Here is a 26,615-nt window from a genome sequence, read left to right as displayed (position 1 = left end):
TGCACGGTGAACAAAATGGGACATGAGGAGCTGAAAAAAGCATTTCGTGAACACAGCTGGACATTACAAAGTTGCCTTGTTGCAAGTTGACAGTGTGCGAGACAAACAAGCAAAACGAATTCAGATCCATGTGCTGTCAACAAGACCAAGTGACAGCTTAGAAAGCATAGCGGGGAGTGCTTTGCTTCAAATGTAGGTACATCACATAAGTGGAAGTTCACATTTGTCGTCCACTTGTCCTGCTTGGTGCAGGCACTGCTGCAGCATAAGCCCCTTTTTCTTTGAGTCTCTGTAGCCAGCCATGCTGCATGCGCCATTTTACGGCTGAATCAGGTGCGATTTCTGTGAGCGCTGCACACGTGCAACCACGATGCTTGATGTGGGTACAACACACAGCGTTGTTCCGGGTGGCAGCTCTGCTGTTACATGCCTGTTTTGGCAGGGTTGCTAGACTGTTGTAAAGATCAGATAAAGTAAAGACTGTTGTAGAGCCAGACTTGCCTGCCACTCTCCACAGGCAAGTCTGGCTCTATTTTCCATGGCATCAAATTTTTAAGCCCAGGCCAAGAGGATGCAGCTAGAAGCCTGGTTTTGAATGCATGTTTATTTTTAGTGTGGCTTATGTCTTATATGTAATGTGCTGAATGTAAGGTTTAAATGCAGAAAAACTCTTTGGAGGGCTTTTGAAGAAACATAAAATCGCATTCCTTCCTCAGTTCATATTTGCCAAAACAGTTTTAACACGTGTCAAATTAATTGTGGGGAAATGTTTCCTCGTTTTATTTGTAGGTTATAGCAGCGTGCACTATCCCAGACCTGCTGAAGGGGGACTTGTTTCCAAGTGATGTCAAATCACGGGCTAGAGCAATCCTTGATGGCTGTGGTGGAAAAAGTGTTGGTAAGCATTTAACTTTTTTAACATAAAATTCAGGCCTATGCCCAATGGCGGAAGCGATGTTAGCCAAGCCATTGTGCCCAACGCGCTACACCAGATGAAGGAAAGAAATATGATGTGGAATGATGCTCACACAAACCGAGTCAGTCACACAGAACCTCCCAGAGCTTCAATGCTCTTCAGGAACTCCAGAACAGCTTTGGTAGCCTGTGCAGCCTGACTTGGGCCAAACCAAACACCCAAAGCATTCCTCAAGTCCCATGTCATGTGGCCCACACAGATATGTAATCAGTGCCTGCCCAACACCATTAATTTTGGGCATAAGCGGATGACATTCTGGATGGCCTCTTGTATAGCGCATGCATAGCGAAGTGGTGTTAAAGAGGAGATGGCTTTCTCACACTTGATTAGCCCAGATGGCACCCTGAAGGTGCAGTAGGGATCAGTTAAGTACTGGGGCATGTACTGCTCTCTTGTGCCAACCCATGTAGACAGTTGAGCTTTCCAGGCAGTGGAGGATGCCAGAGTTTCTGCATCCTTTCTTGCGATTAGAGTTGCAGTGGGGGAAAAAAGAGACTGTGGGCGGATGAAGCTGCTATGTGAGCTGCGACTTTACTGGGGACGCTGCAGTGTGCAGGAAGCCACTGTAGTTCCGTGCTGTGCCACCTCCGTATTGCTCGCAAGTGTAGGAAATTTATTTCCCAGGCCAGCTGTTCTTTCGGTCGCGGAGCTAAGCACTCGGGCGGTTGGCAAGCATTAAAGATGGCCCATTTATTGGCTGGCTGTTTTAAAATATAGTGAAAAGCAGCGTGCAGTGCAGTCAGCTCAGTAGCCATCATAAATGTCTTCCGGCAAAGTGGGGCTCAGGTGGTAGTGTGCAACAAAGGGATCTAGATCCTTACTGTTGATGGTGTAGCCGTCACCAAGCCATTAGTGCAAACATGAGTATTGTCTCTGTAATTCTTCCTAATGTGCTCTAAAATGGAATCTCTAAAGCTGGTGACAGAATGTCTGGCGCGCACTTGAAACCAGGCTCAATAGCCACGATATTCATTGGTAGAAACATGTAGGGGAGGGGGGGATGGGCGGAGAGGAGGCAGGACCCACTGTGCCTTGGAGACAGACGGCAGCCAGAAAATGCCCATGTTGCCTTGTCACAACACGGGGTCCAGTGTGAAGTAGTTATATTGCCTTCAAAGCTGGACGCAGAATCTGTCTACCTTTACAGTGCGAACCGTGAGGGAGAGTAGTCTTCGGAACACCAAGGCAGACTCGTAGTATTTCAGTAATATTGTATGTAATAAAAAATAATGCAGAAATTCCACAATCGAGTTAATCGCACACTGAAGCCTTGCATGGAGAACATGCCTGTTGGCTAAGTTTTGTGTGCTGATTATAGGAAAAAATATTAGAGTAGCAGAGGCAACGTCAAATAAATCACCAGGGTGTTTTTCGTGTATGTTAACCATGGAACTGCAGTAGCGTAGCGAGGTTAACTTTTTCCGCACACAAGTCGACGTCAGCTTGTGAAGTATATTTTTTTGTTTGTATGAAATGTAAAATGTTCACACGTTTGTTATTCACATGATGCTACATCCAGGTGCCTACAGTGACAGTGCTGGAGTGGAAATCATTCGGAGGCATGTTGCTGAATACATAAGTCAACGAGATGGTGTCCAAGCGAAATATGAAGATGTGCTTCTCTCGACTGGTGCCAGTGAGTCTGTCCGGGTACGGGCTGCTCATTTTATCTAGCTTTGCAGTTGGTTGAAGTGCTGTGAGTTGTTTTTGGCCTTCTTATGGGAAAGGGCATATACTAACATCGGTTTTTGTGGCTGTGGTCATGACTGAGCTGGAATTCTGTTTTTTCTAGTCTGTTCTCAATCTGCTAACCGTGAACAAGGATGGGAAGCCAAGTGGAGTAATGATTCCAATTCCTCAGTATCCCCTCTACTCTGCAACCCTTGCGGAGTTTGGGATTCATCAGGTAATGCTCCTTTTTGCCTATGTTCATTGTCGCTTGTGTTACACAAGATGTTGCAGTTTCTTGTCGCTGTGGCAGTTTTAAAGTAGAGCCCTGCAGCAGTGCTGCTGCAAAACTATCTCTTTCCTTAGTGCCAGGGAACACTTCAAAAGCTGTAGCTGCGTCCAGCACAGAAAGGCACTAAGTCATTTGCTCGCTGCAGCAGATCCCCTTTTTATCCTCTGTTTTGTTGTTTTGTTGCGATTTTATTTCAAATGGTTGTTGAACACGTTTATTGCTGCAACAGAAAGGAAGCCGGCCAATAGCAGTGATGTGGCCACTGTGACAACACACTAGCTCACTCACAGCACACAAATGCACGAAAAATGTTTACTGGGAGTTTTTAAGTTATCCGATGTATGTAAAGCAGTAATATTTGGTCAGGATATTTTGCGGATGAAGGCTGGACATGTTTCTTCACAATGTTCAACAAGTTCAGATCTTCAAAGAATCGTGTTTGAGAGGCCCAATACAGTCATATCCGGTTGTATCAAACTCGCAAAAAAACACCTATCAGTTCGATATACGGCATAATTTGATACGAGTAGGCTGCGGAATTGGATGTCATTAAAGCACGTACCATTTATAAAAACACTTTATTGATGAAATTGCCTTACGTTCGCACAAAATGATCCTGTATATTCTTCTGCTAGAACACTCTCACTGCCTGAGACAGTATGCACTTCTCTGCATTGTCTAAAGAGTCGGAGCAGCAAGGACCGCAACCTTTCACATTTGTGAAGAAGTGCCGGACTAGTGACAGTGCACCAATCGCCTCGGACGTTGTGGGCAAAGGGTCATCATTGCTGTTCTCGTTGCGCCTGCTTCCACTTGCGCTCAGAAGGGTGTCGCCAATGTAGTCTTTCAAACTCTCCCGTGGTCACGACACCATTAGCCACACTCACAAACTCGCCACCATTGTGAGGCAACGGTGGCCAGACATTCCGACAGCTTGCTCCACACTCAACATCGGCAATGGGTTCGTTGCACTCAAGATTTTCAGCAAGTCATCACCGGCATGCGCAAGCAGGCACGTATCGTGCTGAGGGGGCTCTTGGGAATCTCGTGCGCCACCAAGATGTCCTACTTCTCACCACGTTCGACTCGATTTACGATTGCTAGCTTCACGGTGAAAGGAAAATTCTACTGCTTCACGCTAGCTAGAGCCACTAAATAAGCCTTTATTTAGTGACACAAGCGCCAGATACCACAAAGGTTGGAATAAAGCCCACAAAGCACGAACGACGCAAACAATGAATGAGAAAAGCATAGCAACAACTTGCCTATGATTGGCCACCTGAGCAAGCATAGTGGGCGGGCCAGGATCATTAGGGAGTTTTACCTGAGTGTGTTACTGTACCGTTTCTGTTGTACCAGGACCCTGCTGCGCATACGTGCATTCGTTCTGCAGAGGGGTGACCTGCCTCGCCATGCCCACACGCGCATGCGCAGTCGGGACCCGGTACAACGGAAATGGTACGGTAACACAGGAACACACTAAGCTAAAACTATTTTTTGCATGGCGGCGCCAATTACTCGCCCTACACGACACGGTCACCGCAGTTGCGCAGTGACAATAGGGAGAAAGGGGAAGAGAGCCGCCCACTGCCCATGAGTGGCCGGGCTAAACCACTTTAGGGTGTGCCGAGGGAATTTTTAAAAAACTCTCCGCCGTGACGGAAAGCCAACTTGGGAGGGGGCACTTCTGTGGCATTCGTCGTTCGGTATATTGGGAGTCGCTGGTATTTTTCTTCAATATAAGTGTAATTTTTGCTATATATTCTTATTGTAAATGTACCGTGTCCAAAAATAGTTCAATATACTGGGTGATTCGATGTAAACGGGTTCGACTGTAAAATGCATGAGACCAGTAACACATCATGTGAGATTCAAAAGACCATTTTAGTCATCCCCTATTAGACAGATTTCTGTCTCTGACGTTCACCCTGTAACGTTGCGAACAATCTGAAAGAACTATGTAGCAGCTCCAAGTTGATGGCAGCTTGAGCAGCAGTTAATTTTCTGTGTGGAGGCTGCCAGCACAGCTGCGATACAAAATGTGTGGGGTAAAAGCATTGTGAAGTATGCATCGTTCTGAATGTGGCTGGCTTTCTTGATCAGTTAAACGTTGCTGTAGATTGTGTACTAGAAGTGTGCCAAGTGGATTTCTACATGCTTCGGGTTTTGGCTTTTGTTCTTGCTGGCATTGAAAGAATTTAATAAACCACTGTTAGTGGCTTGTTGCATTGTTATAAAAATTAGCTCTAGTTTTTTTTGCAACATTCTTTTTTGTTTTTTACCTGCAACGTTTTTTAGACCCAGGGTTAACCAGATTAAAGTGTAGACTGCGTAGACCATGCTAAAGGTTCCTTTTTTTTTTCTCTAAATTTGAACACAATTCGTAACAAAAAAAAGCGCATTTGAAAGTGTTGTTTTATATGCATTATCCTCCACACCGGTTTGGTGACATCTGTGATGACGACACTGCAGTGTCAAGTTTACCAGATTGCTAGCATATTCAACCTGTGTGTGAACAAAGTCAATATTAAGCAAGAAACGGATGAAAACCATAATTTTGTAGGTTGAGATGCCATGAAAACTCATTGCAAATCAGTGTGTCTCATTACGGTAATTGGTGCAGAGGCTGCAAGCGGTGCATTGTTTCCTCTTTTGCCAACCATTACAGATACAGGCCCTAGACTTCCGCTGAGAGGAAAATAATGTATTACATAGGTGAAACTGCACGATGCCGGCACAAAAAGTAGATAAGGAAATTAGAGCCACGTAATTATTTTTTATATTCATGAAGGGCCAGTAATTAAATTCTGGGAAATGGGTGGAAGCAGGTTTATGTCAAATGTGCTCTCATTTCATTGGCTCCATTGAAAAGAAAAATTATGCTTTGGGCCTGAAAATTGAGTTTTGTTCTTTACGGTGCGTCAAGATAACAAAGGCTTTGGTACGTGCTGTGCAAAAAACAGGGTGGGGCGCAAGTGGTTGTCTGGCTTTAGTGGTTGTTAGTCACCACTTGTGCACTGGTTTTCTGCTGGAAAAAGGTTGGAAGGATGGGGTTGACAGCTTTTGGTGCAATTATGGCAAGGCCATTGTAGTCAAGATAAAGGTTGGTACAATCATAGGTCGGCATACTCACTCATGAGTGCGCTCACAAACCCCCCACTCCCCACTCATGAGTGCGTGGTGAGTGAGCCTCACCGTAGTTTTGGCCTGGTGAGTGCGAGTGCGAGTGAGTACGAGCGCCACTCACGTTGAGCCGCGTTCACTACTCGCGAGTGCGAGTTCCACTCGCGGCGAGCCACGCTCAGCACTCGCGAGTGCGAGCGCCACTCGCGGCGAGCCCCGCTCAGCACTCGCGAGTGCGAAAGCCACTCGCGGTGAACCCCACTCACCACTCGCGAGTGCGAGTTCCACTCGCGGTGAACACCACTCACCACTCGCGAGTGCGAGTTGCACTCGCGGTGAGCCCCACTCACCCCTCGCGAGTGAGAGTTCCACTCGCGGCGAACCCCGTTCATCACTCGCGAGTGCGAGTTCCACTCCCGGTGAACACCACTCACCACTCGCGAGTGTGAGTTCCACTCGCGGCGAGCTCCTCTCACCACTCATGAGTGGCGAGTGAACGCGCGCTTCTTGCGCGATGTGCGGGGCTTACCGCGGTGAGCATCACTCACTGTTGGCATTCGTCGCAGGAGCCGCTTGCTGTGGCAATTGCTGCTGGCGATTTCCACTCGTACACACAGCCACTAGTTAATAGAACGACTGCCTTTAGCTTCGGGAATATGTAGATACTCCCCTTTATAATTAATGCACCGTGGAACCAACTCTCCAGTGACCTGTTGATTGAGGAATCCGATTTCTATGAACGCCTGACGCCATAATGCGCTGATACTCCCACTGTCATGACTCATTGAGGGGCTGTTGCGCGCGCTCTCGCCGAATGATGTGTCTGGCTCGCAGCGTTTTGTGTTGGAATTAGTGTCGGTAATGTTGCAATAAAGCGATTGCACTTCCCGGCCACTGAGCACTGCGATGGAGGCATGAGGAAGTACCGTGGTGTAGTGCCGTAGTACTGTGTACATAATTGTCCGGCTTGCTGCAGCTGTCAAATGGCCGGCTGTCCTGAAGCGCAAATTGTGAGTGCCCGTAATCGTTTGAAAAGGTATCGGAGATTTTTACAGATTCGCGTATCAGGATTGCGAAACAGTTCGGATGGGCGAGTTGCGTGTTGTGGAAGCAGTAGCTCATTTTCGAGGCCTTGGCGTATACATATATATGTATTAAACCAGACGCGGAATAAATTGTCCCAGAACAAATGGTCCCGGAACAAATGGCCCCGGAACTTATGGTCCCGGAACTAATGGTCCCAACTTCAAAGTAGGTAGAAATGGTCCCACCACTACTACACCTTAGCGCCTGCATGAGGGAAGGAGGGGGTCAATGTATTTATATTTATGCTTATATCTGTGCACACTGTATTTTGCGTCTGTTCGTACACTGTATATTTGCTAATGCTGAATTTGCTTGAGCTCAATGCTGTATACAAACCTTTTTTTGTCGCACGTGTACGATCTTCCGTGCTTGATTTGTTCGTACTTTTTTGTTATTCCGAGTGCCAGGCAAACCAGTGGTGAACCTTTCAATCAAAACTCTGCGTGTACTGGGCCGCCCTCGGCCGGTGTTTAAAGTGAATACAATAATGGGCTACCGTAATTTTCTTCGTGAATGCAGTTTTCTTATGAAGTGGAGCAACACAACTGTTTAAATTAACATGGCTGACGTGCAATACTCGCAAGAATACAAAATTTTGTTAATGCTTGAGAAGTGAGTCTGACTTCATCCAGTGCGTTGAGCCTATTTACAGTGACGGTATTATTTAGGTTATGTAAAGTATCAAAAATGTGAGTGGGACGGTACTGTTGACCGCCAGTCAACATAGAGCTGTACTGGTGCATTGCGCTCGCCGTTTTGTCGCTATTTCAAAAGGGAACTTTACTCGATGAGGGTTTATTGGGTTGGCTAAGCTGAGTTACTGTGCTCACCACCTGAAATGCTTCGATATCTGCAGCTAGAATCAAGCGAAGCAACACTAATAAAGATTTTGCACCTCGATAATTTTACAGCTTGAAGTTTAGAAACTGGTTTTTCTCCGAAAATAGGCAATACTTTGCTGGCGGGCGGAATCTCCCCAAAAGCCAAAGCAGAACGTTTAGAGCTGTCTTCGCGCGGCTAACACCTTACGGTGTCGTCGCCTTCCCACCCTGCCTTTGTCGCCGCGCGCGCGGACACAGTGGGGGAGTCGTGGCTAATCCCTTGGGACGCCGCCGCCCACCGGACTACCGAGAAGAGCTCCTTCAACCCGAGGCGAATTCCTAAGGCGAATGACCGTCAACGAACAGCGCCGACGCCGGCTTCGCAAATCGTCAAAAACTAGAGACGGCACCCTTTCGCTTCCCGTCAGCTCGTCACCGAACGACCGCATACCAACAGAGGAATAGGGCTCAGCACCCCAGTCTTTTGGCCACACAAAAGAGGAAGGAGCACAAAGCATGCACTGCGCGACCCCCAACTTCGCGTCTTTGCGGCTGCAAGAAAGGAACTGAGCTTACAGCTAGAAGCGTAGGCGACGCCAATACATGAGCCACCGGCGGCTTTCATTAATTAAATAAGAAGCACGAACTTAACAGTGCTGACCGTCGCGACAGCCTGGCTTGACCAGCGCCTCAGCTGATGTTTGCTATCAGACCAGACGTCCGCATGTCTCGACACTGTGCCTGTCATCCCCCTCGCTAAGTAGCGGCGTCTCGCGACACGTGCGGCTTCCTGGAACACGGCTGGACCCACAAACAATCAAAACGTGTGAAACCGAAAAAAGGAAAATATTACAAAAATCAAATACCGAAAGAGAGAGGGAAGTAATAAATAAGAATGTTCGTCTTGAACGTATAAAAAATGCGACGACTAAAATAAAAATGCCGGATAAAATACGCAAAAAAAAATTCCGAAAACGGGCTAATCGTGTAATGAATGCCCTGCACTTTCACAATAATGCGTGGTTGGCAGAAATACCGCGTTTAATCGTTGTAATCGCCCAAATTAAGCTAACCGGTTTAACGAAATCCGAAAAAAAAGAAAACAAAAATAAACAAACCTAAGAAATTAGAAACTGCACTCCAGCAAAATAAAACAAATTTAAACAGAACCCACGTGGAGTTTTATGGAATCATTTTGCCTGAACATGTGCCTGGGACCATTTGTACCGGGGCCGTAAGTTCCGGGACCATTTGTTCCTACTTTCGAGTAGGGACCATTTGTTCCGGGACCATAAGTTCCGGGGCCATTTGTTCCGGGACCATTTGTTCCTACACCCGTATTAAACGTATCAGTATTTGCCATTGCTTGTTACGGCGGCACTCTCTTATGATGCTCGCTTCCACGCGGTCCGACTTGGCGTCACACATCCTTCTACGGCAGTTACGGTGCGTGCCTTGAGGCATGTGATTTGCTTCGGGTGTTTGACACACCTGAAAACTTCACCGCTGCTGCTTTATTTCAAACTTCACTAAAATGTTTACGCTTCGTTATGTTGCGTGAATGTTGCATTGACTCATATTCGCCGATGTCCGTACCTTTCACAAGCAAGCTAAGTAAGCTCACCTGAGCATCACCTCACATTGTATTTGTCATGATGACTCGCCTACTGCACCCCTTCGTTTAATTCCCTGTCTCCCTCCGAAATTTGTGTATCCGTTCGTGGAGATTCACAAGAATCGTACGTTATGTCTGACTCCTCATCCGCCTTACCGAATCGCGGAGTTGGAATCGTTACTGTTGCGCGCATTTCGTGAAATATTGATTTCATATCTTCAGATCGCGAAAGGTAAGATACTCGGTGTTTGCGCTGCTCTGTTGTCATTGACGGTCATTTACCATTAGCCTTGTGAATTTGCCTGGCCAAGTTGAAATTGGGACCTGGGCTCCCGCATATTGCTTTTTTCATTCTGGCCGTTCACGGTCGCCAACCAGCTAGTTATGAAGGCGAAATTGCTTCTGCTTTATTTTCGTATTTAGCGTTGTGGTCAGCCCAAACACTGTAGTCCCCGTCATGCTTGCTGCGCTGATTCGCTGAAAAGTGCTCCGCAGTCTAGTGTTTCTCACGTTTTGGGCCCCGTATGTAGATCGTCATCCGCGTGCCAATGGCGTAGGGGTACTGTGACCCCTGAGTGGTGTGATGAATAGTAAGCATTCTCGGCAGTCGGATAGCGTAATTTGTGAGTGGGTGAGTGAGTGAATGAGTGCGTGCGTGCGTGCGTGTGCGTGTTCACGTGAGTGCGTCTACATGCGTGCGTGTGCACGCGCGTGCTCAAGTGCGTTGGTGTGTGTGTTTGTGTGCGTTTGTGTGCGTGTGCGCGTGTTTGTGTTCGTGAGTGCTGCGTGCGTGTTCGTGCTTCTGTGCATGCGTGCGTGTGCGTGTGTGTGTCCGATGACTTATTCTGTCTGTTATTTTGTATCGACGTGAACTTGTCTCAGTGCCCGGTGCGGGCGCATGGCGGCGTAGTTTAGGATCAAGCTGCGGTTTTGCTCTGCGGCAGCCTAGGAGTGGGACGGGGAGAGAGGCGGGCGCCATCCAACTCGTCTCCACGAGGACGCCCGCGCTAAAGTTAGGCGGCGCCGCGTGGCGCCGCCTCTCCCCCTCGGCTTGCCTCTGCAAAGCGCTCAAGGCGAAGTGCTCCAATAGCCTTCCTCCACCTTGATTTCCGTTTTCAATTTTTTCGTGGCGGTGTTTTGCAGGACACTCTCGTTATGCGCCCTTTTCACCTAGGAATACTCTTGAAATAAACCGTTTGGAGGGTTATCCAGAGAAAATTGACTGCCGCAATTTTAGTAGCGCAGATAGCGCGCTTCGACATAGGAATATTTGCGCGCGCTAGCCAGTATTTTTACAGATGGCAACAGCTTTCTAAGCTTTTCTTTCGAACTGGACTATTTCTTTTATGTTTGCCACCGCTGTCAAAATTTTCAGTGTTTCCTTTCTTTTGTAGAATCTGAGCGAAATAGCATAGACAATAATAAAAAGAAATGAATGGCTTCAGGCTAATTTGCGAGAATTTGTTCATTCCGTAAAAGGGTCCGGTGACGATTACTGCTTTGAAAGTGAGATATCAAGACGTGCTTATAATAACCGACCGAATACATACTTAGGAAAAAGGGAGACCCCATTCCTGAGAAAGGTAAATTTAAGCTCAAATCAGTATTTCATGCCCGAAAATATTTGTACGTGCGTGTGAGTGAAGGATGCGAGTTGTGATTGCGAGTTAGTGTGAGTGGTCATTGCAAGTGGTGAGTACAAGTGCGAAGTGGTGTAAGCGGCGAATGCGAGGGGTGAGCGTGAGCGCGGATGAGTGCGAGTGGTGAGCGTGAGCGCGAGCGAGTGTGAGTGGTGGAGATGAGTGGTGAGCGTGAGCGTGAGTGCGAGTTGTGACGACGAGTGGTGAGCGTGAGCGCGAGTGAGTGCGAGTTGTGAGGACGAGTGGCGAGCGTGAGCGGGAGTGAGTGCGAGGGGTGAGGGCGGAGTGGTGAGCGTGAACGGAAGTGTGTGCGAGTAGTGAGGCCCGAGGGGCGAGCGTGAGTGCGAGTAATAATGCGAGTAATAATGTTTTGGTGGCATTGCATACCACAACAAAGTGGTGACTGAGTGGTAGTACATGTGTATGCGCTTAACGGCTTAATTTTTGTTTCCAGAGCACAAAGGTTAAAATTTATAGGTGTTCGGCCTTGAAACGGGGCTTTCCTTTTTTGAAGCAACTTAGGGAAATTGTACACACTTGAAAAAGGCTTCATTTTTGCTGGTCTTGAAAGTTATTATTTAGAAAGATAATGGCTTAATCCTGTCTAATTAAGCCAGTTATTTTGACAGATCTTTTACTTAGGAACTGCTGAGCATTGTAAGCACCGAGTGAAATCGATTGTAATGGTGTCTGCATTTTGATGATCTTATTAATTTGAAGTAATGATAAAAAAATCCTTTGTGTAATGCTGCTGTTTTTCATCTGTAGCTATAGCATCTCTCCTTGTGTGTGTGCTGCAGATCAATTACTATTTGGATGAAGAGAATGACTGGGCATTGAGCATCGAAGAACTCGAGCGATCTCTTGCTGAAGCCAAGAAAGTTTGCAACCCTCGTGGCTTGGTCGTCATTAACCCTGGCAACCCTACAGGTGAATGGTCTTGCCAAGCTGAATCAGTATGAGCGGTGGCTGGGTCATGACGAAAGAGGTGGCCCACGCCTCTCCCTCTTACTCCTTTCTCAGGCACCAGAAAATGTTTGTTTTTAGGTGTTTCCATGGCGGTGCGGTGTTTGTAGCACAGATCGCTACAGCGTGTAGTGTTCTGAGCCTCCTTTCAAGAGACAGAGGGTACCTGTCTTCTCTGTATTGACTATCGCCTTTCTGTAGTGACTATATTCTAGTGATGTGCCATTCTGTCGCAGCAATAAAGTTCTATTCTAATCTATTCTATTCTATCTATGCTTGTATGGCTTAAGATGTGGCCACGTGTTAAATACATATTAAGCAAGTGTGCTCACAGTAGTACTCAATGGATTTTTTTACTCTTTCTTCTAGGGTCTGTCCTGACAGAACAGAACATCAAGAAGGTTATCGAGTTTGCCCACAAGCACAAGCTCTTCCTCATGGCCGATGAGGTGAGGGGTGGCCTAGCTATGGCCCTTAGAGGAGCCTTGTCTCACAGCGTGCCGGTGGTGCGTGCAGGTGTACCAGCACAACATCTACGCTGAAGGGGCCGCATTCCACAGCTTCCGGAAGGTTATGCACAACATGGGGCCCCCATATGCGGACATGGAGCTTGCTTCCTTCATGTCTGCCTCCAAGGGATTCATGGGAGAGTGAGTTGACATTGCTCGTCATTTTCAGTGTCGTTTTCAAGGTGACACTCTCTGTGGCCAAGGGCCTGTCTGCCTGCCGTGGTGGTCATTTTTGTACGTAGTAAAGGGGGGGATTGTGCATGGTTATGGCAACCATTTTTCAGAGCAGCTAATTGGAAACTTTTGCGCTTGTGGCTGGCTGCATGTAGGTATGCTTTCACTCTGTTACCAAAGTCATAATTTGAAATTTAGACAACACTTTTCAGCTAATGAACAAACAATAGCTCCTCTCTCTCCCTGTTGCACCCATTGAGGATGGTAAAGTTGCTGTGAAGACCATTTGTTTGTGGCAGCAACGCTGCCAGAATGGAAGCTTGGGCTAACTTGTTTTGTTTCAAAAGATTAAACAGTAAAAAAACAAACCAGAGCATGAGAGAGGGAAGCACACATACATGGCGCTGTGTCTGTGTGTGTAGCAGCAACTTGTTTCTGGACACTTGCGCTGAAGAAAAGGACCGCCTTCTCTACACGTCTTTAAGCTCTTTAATTACTGTGCATTAAATGAAGCAGATTAAACCCTGATGTTTCATTGCCAGCTCGTGTTATTGCCATAAGCAGTTAGTCTTACGAACGGTACACAAGAGAAAACACAAGTTTGGTTCATTCAAAAGATTGCCTGGTTAGAATCATACTGACACTGCTTTTAACGCACACTTCGCTCAAATAAGCTACATAATTAGGAAGAAAGGGAATGGCCATGCGACCCACTAGCTCATTTCCTGCAACAGAACCTATGATGTCATACCAGACAGCTCTGCGATTGGCGGAGGGCAGCCAACGCAAATTAGGCAGAGCTTACAAGCTTGCCGAACAAGCTATTTGTGCTTAACATTAGGGCTCATTCTTTTGAAAGCCCTAAGAATGGGGGGACAAACAGTGGAAGTTACGAAAGCACACGTAAATATAAAGTACTGATGTGTATGCTGCTGCTGGTACTGCGCGCACTATGCTTGGTTTAGCTGCACAGGACAGTGGGGCTTTTGGGTTGTTTCAGACGACACTGGCTGATTGACGCAAGCGACAATGACTTACGTGACCGTGTTTGTGGGGCGAGCACCATGTTTCACGAAACGATTGTCTCCATGAACAAAACAAGCCAGGTACAAATACATTTACAAACAAACCAAACTCAGAAAACGGCTTGCTGCGGTGTGGTGGCGCCACTAGGTTCGCTAACGGTAAACAAGGCCCTGTGATGTCATTGCAGATCACGAAAACGCACAATTTAGTGGGAAAATCAAAATTTTAACTTAAATCAATTAATTTCTCAGTGAATAAAGCATCGTTTGCATTCGGACAAGCACTGGGGGCACTATAAAACACGAAATCTTTCGAATAACACAAACTTGTGTTTTGTCTTCATGGCTCCTTTAATTTCTTGCCACTTATGCATAAGTCGCAGCATTTGGTGGTTGTAGCATGCACAGGTGACTGCTTTAAAGGAAAACAAAAAGAAATGCAATTGTGAATTCTGGAAGCAGCTATAAAAATTATTTCTCTCATCACCTGCACTTGAATGACACCTTCGGAAACAGTGCTAGCCGAAAAATTGTCCACTTTTTTGACTTCCAACAAAGAGTTCTAGAATTGCTGTGTGCATAAAAGATTGATTGATTGAAAATCTTTATTGAGAAGGAACGTGCAAGGCCAGCAGAGGAATGGGAAGTGCAGGGCGGGGGTCCTCAGTTGGCGCTGTGATGCCAGATGGTGTTTGCCTGAGTCAACACCAACTATACCACCTTGAGGTATACCACCTTGAGGCTCAGTGGCTGAGGCGTTGTGCTGCTGTGCTTGAGGGTCATGTCTACCCCGGCTGCAGCAACCATTTTTCAGTCTACTGGAGGCAAAAAACAGAAACGCTTGCACATTGAGATTTCGGCACTCGTTAGCGATTCCCAGGCGGTCGAAATGAGTTGGTAGCTCTACGCTACAGCGCACTTTATAGCCCAGGTGCAGCTTCGGCGTGTGGAACTCCAAATTCTGAATTTTCAAAAATGGTTGTCTTTCATTCGTTTGCAGGTGTGGATTGCGTGGCGGCTATGTGGAAATCATCAATCTTGATCCAGAGGTTAAGCGTGTACTGCTCAAGTCTGTTTCTGCAAAATTATGCTCGTCTGTTCTAGGACAAGTGAGTCGGAGTTGCCTTTAATCTTTGTTTGAAGTGATCTATAAATGGTATTGCTGATTATATTTTGAGAATGAAGTGCTCATATTGAATGAAGTGAAAAAAAAAAAAAAAACAATTGGGAGTGCTAAGGATGGCACGAAAAAAAAAAAATGATCACGAATGACAAGGCTGGCACTGGGAAGCATTTATATTTTATTCTTATGAAATAGAGATTAGGTATAGGTGATAAGAGTCACAGAGAAAAATATGCTTGCACCAGACAGAACCTGAGCCCAGAGACTGTGGATGCGCAATCTATCACTCTAACCGTAAAGTTCCACGAGAACATCCACCCACACTACAGAAATATCAACTGAAAGATATGGAATGGGCAAATCAAGGGTGAAAAAGTGCAAAAAATATGGTCGCATTGAGATGTGAATAGAATGTTTGCATCGGTTTGCTCACTCATCATTGCTGAAAGACGTGTTGCTGTCGAAACAAAACACAGGCTGCAGTGCTCATAGAGATAATATACTGACTCTAGAGGGAAAGTGTGCCGCTCAGCCAATGCATCGGAACCGTACGACACCCAGTGGCTGACATGATACGACGACTTGAAGGTTGCCAGCTGAGTTTTTGCTTACTGAAGACTGCAAACATGATGAGTATTAATCTGGCAACGTGCTGCTGTGGCGTTTCCGCATCCGGATAGCGACGCATGCCGGGATTAATTGTAACATAGCCACCCGCTGGCCAGGCGGATTTTGTGTTGGCGGCGTCGATAGCATCGTGTAGTTTATTTCCTGTGGGTAGGTAACCAACGTGTTTTCTGTTTAGCGCGACATACGTAGTGAGAGAATTTGAGCAACACGTGGCAGTGCTCACACAGCCCTTCTGCGCCAGCTCGAATGCGACTGATCGCATGCGCAAGGACGTCAAGGAATCAGCTGATCCGTACGGAGCCGCACAGAAAATGAACCTCCGTCATAATCTCCGTGCATTTTTGTGCCGTGTCGCTTTATTTGCCATTCTGTGACATTTTGCGAGGCGGTTGACGCTTTTTAAATGAAGTGAAGTGAACTGTGGCTTTAGCTGAATGTGAAACCTTTATTACCCCCCCCCCAACGCTGATATTCCAGGTGAGTCGTGGTCCCTTTGAAGCACAGGAACGAAAGAGCGCGGTCGATCGCAGGCATTGAATGGAGTGGCATGCCAGTGCCTGTGTGCAAAATACTGTCAGCGGCATGTGCAGTTTTCTTTTCTGTCTGTATTCATCAACTTCTAGCTGCTTTCCACTACAGCTTGCGGGACTGAATGGGGGCAGTAATTTGCCGCACAAAGTGAGGAGAGAATATTCCCTTAGTGTCACTGATTTAAAAAATAAACCGCATTTCGTTACATATTTTTGCGTTGTACCTTCACGAACGTTTGCGCAAAAGTTCGAAGCACGGAGAGCTGTACGAAATTCCATACATAAAGTAACTTAAATGGAACGCATATAAAAGCTGCTTTTATTCTTTTCCAACGGGAACGACCGCTGGCTGCCACTCCATAGCCTGTAGTGAACTTGAGGTGGTCAAGTTCAGATCGGAATCGCTGTTCCGGCATAAGTTCAGGGGCAATAGGTAAGGTGCTTAACGTGAAGCAACGAATGACGGCCTCGAAAGTGCTCGGGAAGGCAGTTGCGCAGCGCGTGCATCCGAGTTGTACACGTTTTGCACGCATGCACATATGACCTGGAGACTGCACGCACTGCGCAAGTCATGTGCAAGGGCCTCGCCACTTTCTAGCCCACAAAGGAAATCGAAACCAAAACTGAACTGCGCACCTACTATTTGTTCGCTAATTACAGCTTTATACGCTGAAAGCTTTTTTAAAAGAGCTAGTATTAATTACTGAGGCAATTGCTTGTGATGATGATGGTTGGATGTTTATGGCGCAAGGCCAACTAGGGCAAAGAGCGCCAAAGCAAAGCAAGGCAATTGCTTGTAAGCATTTTGCTTCAGTTCTTTGTTTTAGTTAAATGCTGAACAACTTTTTAGCAAGCTGACCACAATTGCTCTGGCAACCATGAAAATTGTATCATGTCAGCACCCATGATTCGTACGGTTTCAGCGCTCGCTTTACCCCCCTGGCAGTGCTTCATCCATCATGCTCTCCTGCACTTTGGGTCCAGTAAAGTTTGGTTCGTTGTTGAAGGTGGTTGGTGTCGTCGTGGAGGGTGGTGAAGGACCCAATGACGAGACGAGGCCAGTAGGTGATGAAGGAGAAGAAGTCTATTTACACTTATTTACAGGAGACGACGAAACATAGCACAAGACAAAACGGAAACTGAATTACAATTAAAAAGGTGCCGCAGCGCACAAAGGGGGGTATCGCGGCGCGATCCCTGATGGGGGCCCGGAGGCCAAAAAAGGTGCCGAACCGCCGCGCGGTTGGCGAGGAATTCGTAAGGCTCTGGCGCCCAGAAACCGCCACGGGATCAAGTCTTCGTGCGACTGCTCGCAGTCACAGCTCTCGACAAACTCGTCGAAGCATGCGCGAGCAGGGTGCAAAGAAAGCCGCCTCCCCCCAGCAGCGCACATGCCAATAAGGGTTTTGACCTCTGCTCCCCCCCTGGCCGTCCCCGAAGGTCAGGAGGACAGCAAAGCCTTCCCCGACGCCGCGTAAAAAGCCGCTGGCGAGGCCCATACAAAGGGTTGCGACTCGCAGGCGTCCGCGGAGGCCGCTCATCGCTTCCGCCCAAGGAGGGGGACACTTCAAGGCCACGAGAAGGGACGGGGGTCATCGTCCCGACGGGGTTTATCGGCGCTGTCATTATTACAAGTCCCTCACCACTTTGTTGCTCACAGGGGCCTTTGTCTTCCGAGCAGCCAGAGTATGCAAAAATGATGTCTTCAGACAGAGGCACCCACTTCTCCGACACGAAGCTGCTTATATAGTCTTCATCATCACCAGCCTATCTACGCCCACTGCAGGGCAAAGGCCTGTCCCATTAATCTCCAATTATCCCGGTCCTGGGATAACTGCGACCAATTTATCCCCGCAAACTTCTTGATCTCATCTGCCCGTCTAACTTTCTGCTGCCCCCTGCAACGCTTGCCTTCTCTAGGGATCCACTCTGTTACCCTTAATGACCAACGGTTATCTTGCCTTCACATTACATGCTGTGCCCACGTCCATTTCTTCTTAATTTCTACTAATATGTCCTTAACACGCGTTTGTTCCCTGACCCACTCCGCTCTCTTCTTGTCCCTTAATAGGGAGTTTTAGCTGACCGTTTTTTACGGCCCGTTCCGCTCCGATAGCAAGCGGGAGCGCTACTGCGCATGCGTGGCGCGCTTGGCCGCGAACGGCATTGGCTCCGGTTGCGCCGAGCGAGCCGCCGATACCTGAGCGGACCGTCGAAAACGGTCAGCTAAAACTCTCTAATGTTGCACCTATCAGCTTCAGTTCCATTGCTCGCTGAGTCGTCCTCAATTTAAGTTGAACCCTCAGTGAGCCTCCAAGTTTCTGCCCCGTAGGTGAGTACCGCTAAGATGCAGCTGTCATACACTTCCTTCTTCAGTGACAATGGTAGGCTGCCATTCATTATCTGAGAATGCCTGCCGAATGCACTCCACCCCATTCTTATTCTTCTAATTATCTCTGCATCATGGTTGAGATTCGGGGTCACAACTTGGCCTAAGTAGATATATTCGCTTACCACTTCCACTGCCTTGCCACTTATCTCAAACCGCTGTGCTGTCCCGAGGTTATTGATCATTACTTTATATAGTCTTACATATATACTACATTATATATATATATTATATTACATTATATTACAGTATATATTACATTATATAGTCTTAGCATGGCAATTTCTTCAGGCTACCCTTACCGTATGACAGAGCTCCAGCCATCTTTTAGGGCATCCTTGAAGGGCCGAACTGCACCCTTATTGCAACACTCTTCTATTTATCCCATATATGTACTACCTGTCCATCCTTACTATACCAGTCAAGGTGAACAGGTAGCATCTCTTTTGCTCAAAATTGAATCACCGGTGGTGTTTGCGGCCGTGAAACGTTTCTGCAGAGGCAGCTTCTCGGACTCGGAATTCCGAGATGCCGATGATAGCATGATTTGAAGGGGTGGGTGATCTTTAGGGGTCTTTTAGTAGATTGACGATTTTACTCCTAAAGGTGGTGAGGTATGTTTCGGGAAAGGGCGTTCTTTTGGAACTTTACAGTAACCTTTATTTCATGAGAATAAAAAACAAATGTTTCCCTTATGCCATCCTTCGCATTCCTGTTCCTTGGCTTCATTTAGTTTGTACAGACTTCTGCCTATATTGACAGGATGGTGACTCGGCATCACTCTTTACTGGTGTTAATGGCAGACAATGGATTGCAGAGTTAGAAAATTTCAGCAAGGATGAAATAATTAGGTTTTAAAGTTTTTACATGATGTCTTTCTTTTTAATTTGGACTTGATGTCTTTCTTTTTAATTCGGACTTGTAAGAAATGCATTTATGGCAGCGGTGCTTGAAGGCGATTTTGCTATTTGTGTTAAACTGTCATGCTGGCTAGAAATTGTACTTGCTACTTGGAGGCAATGTAATTCTTGAAATGAACATCCAAAAGACAGGCAAGTACATCACAAAATTGTAGTAGTTCCACTAGCATGCAAGCTTTGTATGCAAGCAATAAGTTGTATTTGCTAGTGTACATAAAATTTATTGTTTGCATATAGATATAGTATTTCATATAAATATATAGATTGATTAATTGTAGGGTTTAACGCGTCGACGCAATGCAGGCGATGAGGCATGCCATTAGGGGAGGGCTCCGGATTAATTTTGACCACCTGGGAAACTAACTTTTTCGTTACCGCGGGAAAACTGACCAATTTTTAGGGGTCCAAGAAAGCATTTTTTTTCTGCTAAAGAAATTGGTTAGGCACTAATTACAGAAACACAAAATGCAGATTATTTAACGGCCTTTCCAATAACACCAGTTCTTTAAATGTTTTTATATATCATAGTTGCAAAAAAATATATAAAATCAAAATTTTTGTCAAATGATAAAAAAGGAGTTGTGTATAACACACCACCGGTAGTTGAAAAAAATTAGAATAAACATTTTGTAGGGAAACATTTTAAAAACACCCTAGAAAAAATGTCGACGTGCGCGGAACAGTTTGTCAGATAAAAAAAAAAATGTTAGCACGCACGGTGCTCATGTCATGCGGTGAAGCCCAACCTCCAATTCAAAATGTGCTATTCCGGGTGGTTCCCTGGAAGAAATCTGGCAGTTTGACATTATCAGAGGCACCAGTTTGCCCCCACATAACGTAAAAACATCTTGTCAATGTCTGACTTTGCATTTACAGCCAGCACAATATTTGGGACAAGCACGCGATGCGAAAAAGCATGAATGAAGTTGAAAACGGAACTCCGTGGTTGACTCTTGTTGACGTTCATGGTCAGTTATCTCTCAAAACATAAAGTTGAGCTTTATTATCATCTTCTGACTCGCAATTGTAGCCTTGCTTGCAGGAATGAGGTGCGATGCACTAGAATCGTGCTCTGCAAACTTTGGCCGAGTAGCTGTTGCGCGATAAAAAAAGATCAGCACAACGAGCCTCCTCCATTGCAGCGCCACCTAACATTTTTGGAATGAAGCAGTACAAAAACTTATCGGAAACTCCGTCCGAATAGACATTTCAACTAAGCAGCAACACTAGACCCTCGGAGATACCCTTGTATGGAAACGAAACTGGAAGGCGAACAGCTGGCAGTGTGTAAGGCCGGTTTGAAGCGCTGTCCTCATCGGAACAGATATCTGGCGACTGGGTGTGATCTTTTGACTTGCATCTGAAGTTCTTATCGCAGAAATCGGGTTAGGGTTCAGTGAAATCAGGAGCAGCATGCTTTGTTCGAGGATCAGTCGCGGACGCTCCAGGCGCCATGGCAGGTGGTCTTGAAGTTGGGTAACTGCGTAGTAGCGCTAAATATGAATTTCACGATGCAGAAACGAAACCAAAACTGCTATAAACTGTTTGCGAATGGTCCTGGGGTAAGTAGAACTACCACACAACTTAGAACAACGTGCGCAAAGGCAATAAAACTGCCTAAAATCATAAAGTAGCTTTGCAAAGAGGCACTGCTTGACATTTTCAGCCGATTTCTGGGATTATTACTGTCAGAGTACAAACCTGACAATTGAGAATCATTTGCTGGTTTATCATTGATGCCCTGATAACAAAAAGCAAGTGCTGATGCAGAATAATTACGAGTGGCACACATTCTTTGTTGGTAGCAGTGACGCGCGATGACCACACCCCTTTTCCACACCCAGGTGATTCAAACACATGTCAAAAATCACGTTTTTGTTGCAAAAATGAAAACAAAACTGATTTTAAAAGGCCATTTTCTGATCTAACTCCAAACAACTTTACTTGTTCGAGTAGCGCCTGGAACGATATGAAAGGGCGCTCCCAAAGTATCGTTCAAATTGAACGATTTTGAATAGGCGCGGTAAGGAAAGAGTTAACGTGTGCCGGAAGCTCATACACACGGGCGTCTTTGCTTGTCGCCTCCATCAGAAAAGCGGCAGCCGTGGCCAATAAATGTATGGATATATATATAGACATAGATATATTGTTTGCATAAATGATAATTACAAATTGGGTAGTGCACATTCGTAATTGTAATTTTCTTTCGTTCCTATAGTGCCTATCACTGTGCATAACATACGTTGCATTGCATCAGTGCTGGCTACAAAGAAAAGCTGGATACCTTAACTTTATCTGTGTGGGCAGAAAAGCATCGAGTTGCTTTTGAAAAAAAATTCATTGTGGCTGAGCTAATTTCAGATAAATTTATTTTTTTTAGGCAAACTGTTGAGCATTGCTCTCTTTACATATTAGGGCTTTTGGCTATTGATGTGTTCTAGTACGCTGTTTTGGGTTTTGCTTGGCTATTTGTAGTCTGTCACAAATATGTACGTGTGAGAGCTGTGTGATAAAACAGCCTCTACTTAAAAATCGCAATAAGAACGACACATACTGTATGAATCCAGTAGTAGCATTTTACTTAATGAGGAAAACTTGGTAATCTTCTTGTAAATAAAATTGTTCTTTATGAAAAGAACATATTTGTGACCGACTGTATTTGTACCATACGACATTGTTCAGAAAACGTTGCCGGACAGAATCGTAAAAACAGTAATTGTGAATGCAAAAGCTGTTAACTTTGTACAGACTTTGCTTTGAATGTCTGTTTTGTTGTCTGCCTCACTGTGTTTGTGCTCGTTAAAATTGAAAGTTGTGAAACTGCTTTGCCACTATCTGCTATTCTGTGGTTTAAGACTTTTGACAGAGGTTAAGTCATTGTTCTTTGGCAATGGATTTTACAAACCCAGGACAACACACAGCCAGATCAAACTGGATTGTTTGTCTTAAGCTTTTGGCAGCTGTATCTATTATGTGAAGGGTGTGGCATTGCAATTTTTTTAGCTTCGTTTATGCCAAGGTGCTTACTGAGTGTGTACATTATGCCTGTTCACAGTGTGCCATGGATTGTGTTGTCAACCCTCCTAAGCCCGGTGAACCGTCATATGACCTTTTTATGAAGGTAACTGATGCATTTCTTCAAGTTTTACTTGCACTCGCACCATGTGGTTTGTTCTAAGCTAATTTTTTTTCTCCCTTTTCATTTAAGGAAAAAGCAGCGGTGCTGGATTCCCTGAAGAAGAGGGCCCAACTTGTTGCCGACACATTCAACTCGGTTGAAGGATTTCGCTGTAACAGGGTGGCTGGAGCGATGTATGCATTTCCTAAGTTCACACTGCCACCAAAAGCAATCAAAGCAGCCGAGGTACTTATTTCCATTCTGGGGCATCATAATGGTCTGGTGCCGTAGTTCTCAACATTGAGTGTGCCAAGGACCAGAGCCGTTCTGCAATTTCTTTTGGGCTCGCAAAAATGATGGGCAAGGACTGTGCCATAACGTCAACAATTTGCACTTAAAGTCACCAAAAATGCCTATTTATTGCCTGCCTTTTGTGTGGCTGGCTTTTATGCTGATCCGTGTCGTATTGTCAGACAAGTTACTTCTGCAGCAAGGTCGTCCAAATATTATATGCTTGCTGTTTTTGTATCTGCTTTTTCGCACAGCTGGCATGTTGCGCAGAAAGATTACCATATTTGCTTGATTCTAACGCACACTTTTTTTTTTGCTAAAAGTGGGCTTCACATTTGTGTGCGCGTTTCAATCAAACCCAGTAGTGATATCGGCTTCACAGCAGCTAGCAGCATTGCCATGAACGCCAACTCATTCCGAAATCCAGCTACATCCAATCCAAAACAATCCGCCAACACAACGTGATGAAGTTCTGACGTGCCCATGGAGGCAAGAAGAGCTTTCTCGATGTTGCCTGGCAAGACTTAGCCAGCTGCTGTTAAAAGTAGAACCTTGTTTTGGTCATTATGACTTTAAAAAGGTACCACTGTAAAACAGCCTTCAAGCAAAAGGAAATTTTGCTTGTCGAGAGCGAGGGGAATTGAGCGGCATCGCGAATACTGGGATGCCAGAGACATGAGTGAGTAATTGGCATAAACAAGGCAGAGCTACATTTTCGTGCAAGGCTTCAAGTAAACGATTCATCCACCCCAAGCATGGACATTTTCAAGAACTTGAAGACTAACTGGCTGAAGTTGTAAAGGAAAAATGAATGAGCCAATGGCCCTGTCTTCAGGTCAAGGCGTTTATAATGCCAATACTTTCCACGTTTGCCTGTCAGTCTTAAGGCCAGCAGGAGCTGGATAAGCAAGTTTATGAACCACAAGGAATTTTTTCTGCCGCAGTAGCGTGCATCAAATAAAATGTATTCTTCCAGGTACATGGTGTCGTGCTGCTTTTTACACCTGTGCAGTATAATCGGAGGCTTCTTCTTTTTTTTTTTTTTCCAGATTTTCTAGCATATACTTACCTATGCGTTACAATTGGTGGTGCGTTAGAATCATGCAAATACGGCGGTTTCAAACACGTGCTGTGCAAAGAAAGAAGTTAAATGTGTATGTCAGGCAGTAGATTTTTTATTTTATTTTCTTCGTTGCCGGAGAGGTTTGGTGGTGAGGGGAAAAGAGTAGGTGGATGGGGGCAAGATTTGTAAAGGGCTTTGCAGACCCTCTGAAATGTTCTTGCGGCACCCCATTTGAGAACCGCTGGTCTAGTAGTATCTGTTGTGCATGCACGCACTGTGCCTTCCTTGTATTACTTTCCTGGTGAGCAAGTTGTGCCCATGAGTCACCGCCTTTTTTCTCGCCCTCAACAGGCTGCTGGACAGGCACCAGATTTCTTCTATGTGATGCAGCTCCTTGAAAACAGCGGCGTATGTGTTGTACCAGGAAGCGGCTTTGGCCAAGTGCCAGGCACCTATCATTTCCGGTGAGTGCCACTGCGTCATATTTACCTGCATTCACATCACTTCGTCAAAAACAAAGCAAACAAGCTTCAGCCCATGGCACTGGCAGCAGTGAGAACATGTGCAATATCTGTTTTGTTGGGCATTTCAGGACCACCATTCTGCCCCCTTTTGAGAAACTCCAGACAATGCTTACATATTTCAAGGACTTTCACCAGAAGTTTATGAGCAAGTACAAGTGAGTGCTGCACGCACAGGAACCGAACAGTCTTCTGGTGCCTGCGAGCCTCATGCGTTGAGACCACCAGCCATAACCTACATACCACGTGCTTTCGCTGACTAGGTTGACCATGTCTCACTTGATGTTTATCATGTCTGCCCGTACAACTGCAAGTCTTGTAAAGCTTCCTCTGCCTGTTGGAATGGCAACGTGGCGCTAACTTTGCGGGAAATGGGGAAATTCGATTAACTTTGACATGTTTCTGTCACAGGAAATGGTTGTATGCCATTCTAGTGTTTGTGTGGTATATCTTGTATGTGTCGCGTTAATGTTCCATGTTGTTCACGTGCTAGGTGATAATTGGTGTCTGTAACTGGTCATAGCGATAATTGATGTTCAGACTCAATAAATGTGTTGCCATTGTACTATGTGCACACAATAACAATTCCTAAAAAATGTTTAATTTGCAGTCACAAATAGCATAGTGCAGTAGGTGTGTTCTGTCTGTAACATGCTATGTAGTGCCAGAATTTCCTGTTGCAGAAATGTGGCCAAACTTTTTTACTAACTAAAAAGTGCTTTTCTTTTCCTAATAATTTTTGCCAGAATTTTAGTTGTCACTGTTAGATTTCAAGGTGCATTGTTGCTTCTTGTGATGGACATAAAAGATGCTGCAAGACATTGTTTTCAGGGCAGAAATGTGTCTGCCACGAAAGTGTACAGAATGTGCAAAACACCACGTTGTGTCTAAAAATGCATACCTGTTTTGAAGCCATGCCCTGGCCTACACGCTCCAGCACGTGCACCTTTCCTCTGTATTCTGATTCTGATTAGCACATTTCAGACAGATGCACCTTGCTTATGCACCTGTCATGAATGACAATGCTTGCTTGCTGTGCATAGCAACAATCAATCATTTGAACAAATGTGTCCTAAAATACATCACTGCCGTCACTTTCCATCACTCATTGGTGTCCACCGATCTTTTTGCATGGCAGCACCTTGCGGGGGACAAAAGCGAACACCTGTGAGTGCACTGTGAGGAGTCTTGCGCACAGGTGTGCTCCATTGTTACGTGCAGCAGTGCATTTTGATCGACAGATTTAATTTTACATTTACCTTTTAGACGCCAACTTTTTGTTGCTTACATTGTGGCCTACAACACCATGAAATTCCAGATACTACCTGATGTGTGTGTGTGCAAAAAAAAAAAAAAAAAATCTTGTAGTTTACATTTAAAGGCTTGCAGAATCCTCATGCTGCTGGTTTATTGTTGATAGCACGTTGTTAAACCTGTTGCCTCCGTGCATTGAGCATGAAGGCAGTGAGCAATACTATTCATTGCCTTTGTCAAGTTTGTGTGTGCCATATTTGCTTGCATAATAGAGTGCTTGCACTTGCATAGTTCAGTATTTCAGTGTTGCTGTTACATCTTTACTTTTACTTGATGTTGCAAATGGTGTTGGTCAGTATTCACTGCTGCTCAGCAACCTTCCCCGCGGTACCTTTGGCACAGAGGAAATGAGTAGAGCCAGTGCTAACGATTTGTTGAAACAAATCACAAAGGCACCACTAGCATGACAGGTTTGCTCCAAAATAATTTCTCCCAAAAGCTCTTGTAAGGCATGGCAATACCCGGTGACAGCTACTGGGAAATGGCTTGTTCGCTCTCTTACCATGTGTGCTATGGTAATGGCAGTAGTGGTTAGTAGTTGGAGTTGGTCTGCTGATGTGCATAGCAGTAATAGCCAACCGGGGTGAAGTCTTGAAGGCCTGTTGTTGCTTCCTATGTTGTGCATGTATTGTGCCTTTAGATTTCATTTAACTGTGGGCTCAAAATACTTCTTGTGCACAGCTGCTGTACTATACATTTGTCATTGTTAACAGAAGCAATACTGATGTACGCATAATGTATGTTTGGCTCTCTGGGCCCAGACTGTTAGCCTTGTGAAACATACAATAAAGAGAACTAAGAGGTCGAGGTTCCGTTCATTT

The 26,615-nt window shown here is 45.6% G+C and overlaps 1 protein-coding gene across 1 annotated transcript in view; it reads left to right on the top strand.

The window, feature by feature from the left end:
* Positions 1-26,601, top strand: part of LOC144155410 (alanine aminotransferase 2) — a 35,261-nt gene extending 8,660 nt beyond the window's left edge. Inside the window, exons 3-13 of the mRNA XM_077686813.1 lie at positions 790-898; positions 2,496-2,626; positions 2,769-2,882; positions 12,022-12,151; positions 12,557-12,636; positions 12,704-12,837; positions 14,896-15,004; positions 22,543-22,608; positions 22,696-22,851; positions 24,311-24,423; positions 24,552-26,601. Of these exons, the coding sequence (XP_077542939.1) occupies positions 790-898; positions 2,496-2,626; positions 2,769-2,882; positions 12,022-12,151; positions 12,557-12,636; positions 12,704-12,837; positions 14,896-15,004; positions 22,543-22,608; positions 22,696-22,851; positions 24,311-24,423; positions 24,552-24,642 (1,233 nt within the window). The 3' untranslated portion in view covers positions 24,643-26,601. The remainder of the gene's footprint in view (positions 1-789; positions 899-2,495; positions 2,627-2,768; positions 2,883-12,021; positions 12,152-12,556; positions 12,637-12,703; positions 12,838-14,895; positions 15,005-22,542; positions 22,609-22,695; positions 22,852-24,310; positions 24,424-24,551) is intronic.
* Positions 26,602-26,615: the final 14 nt, after the last annotated feature.

This window comes from Haemaphysalis longicornis, unplaced genomic scaffold (genome assembly GCF_048455015.1).
Source record: "Haemaphysalis longicornis isolate Haplotype H1 unplaced genomic scaffold, Haemaphysalis longicornis Haplotype H1 scaffold_1, whole genome shotgun sequence".
Taxonomy (NCBI): Eukaryota; Metazoa; Arthropoda; class Arachnida; order Ixodida; family Ixodidae; genus Haemaphysalis; species Haemaphysalis longicornis.
Note: the sequence above shows the minus strand (reverse complement) of the source record. Positions and strands in the feature narration are given on the sequence as shown.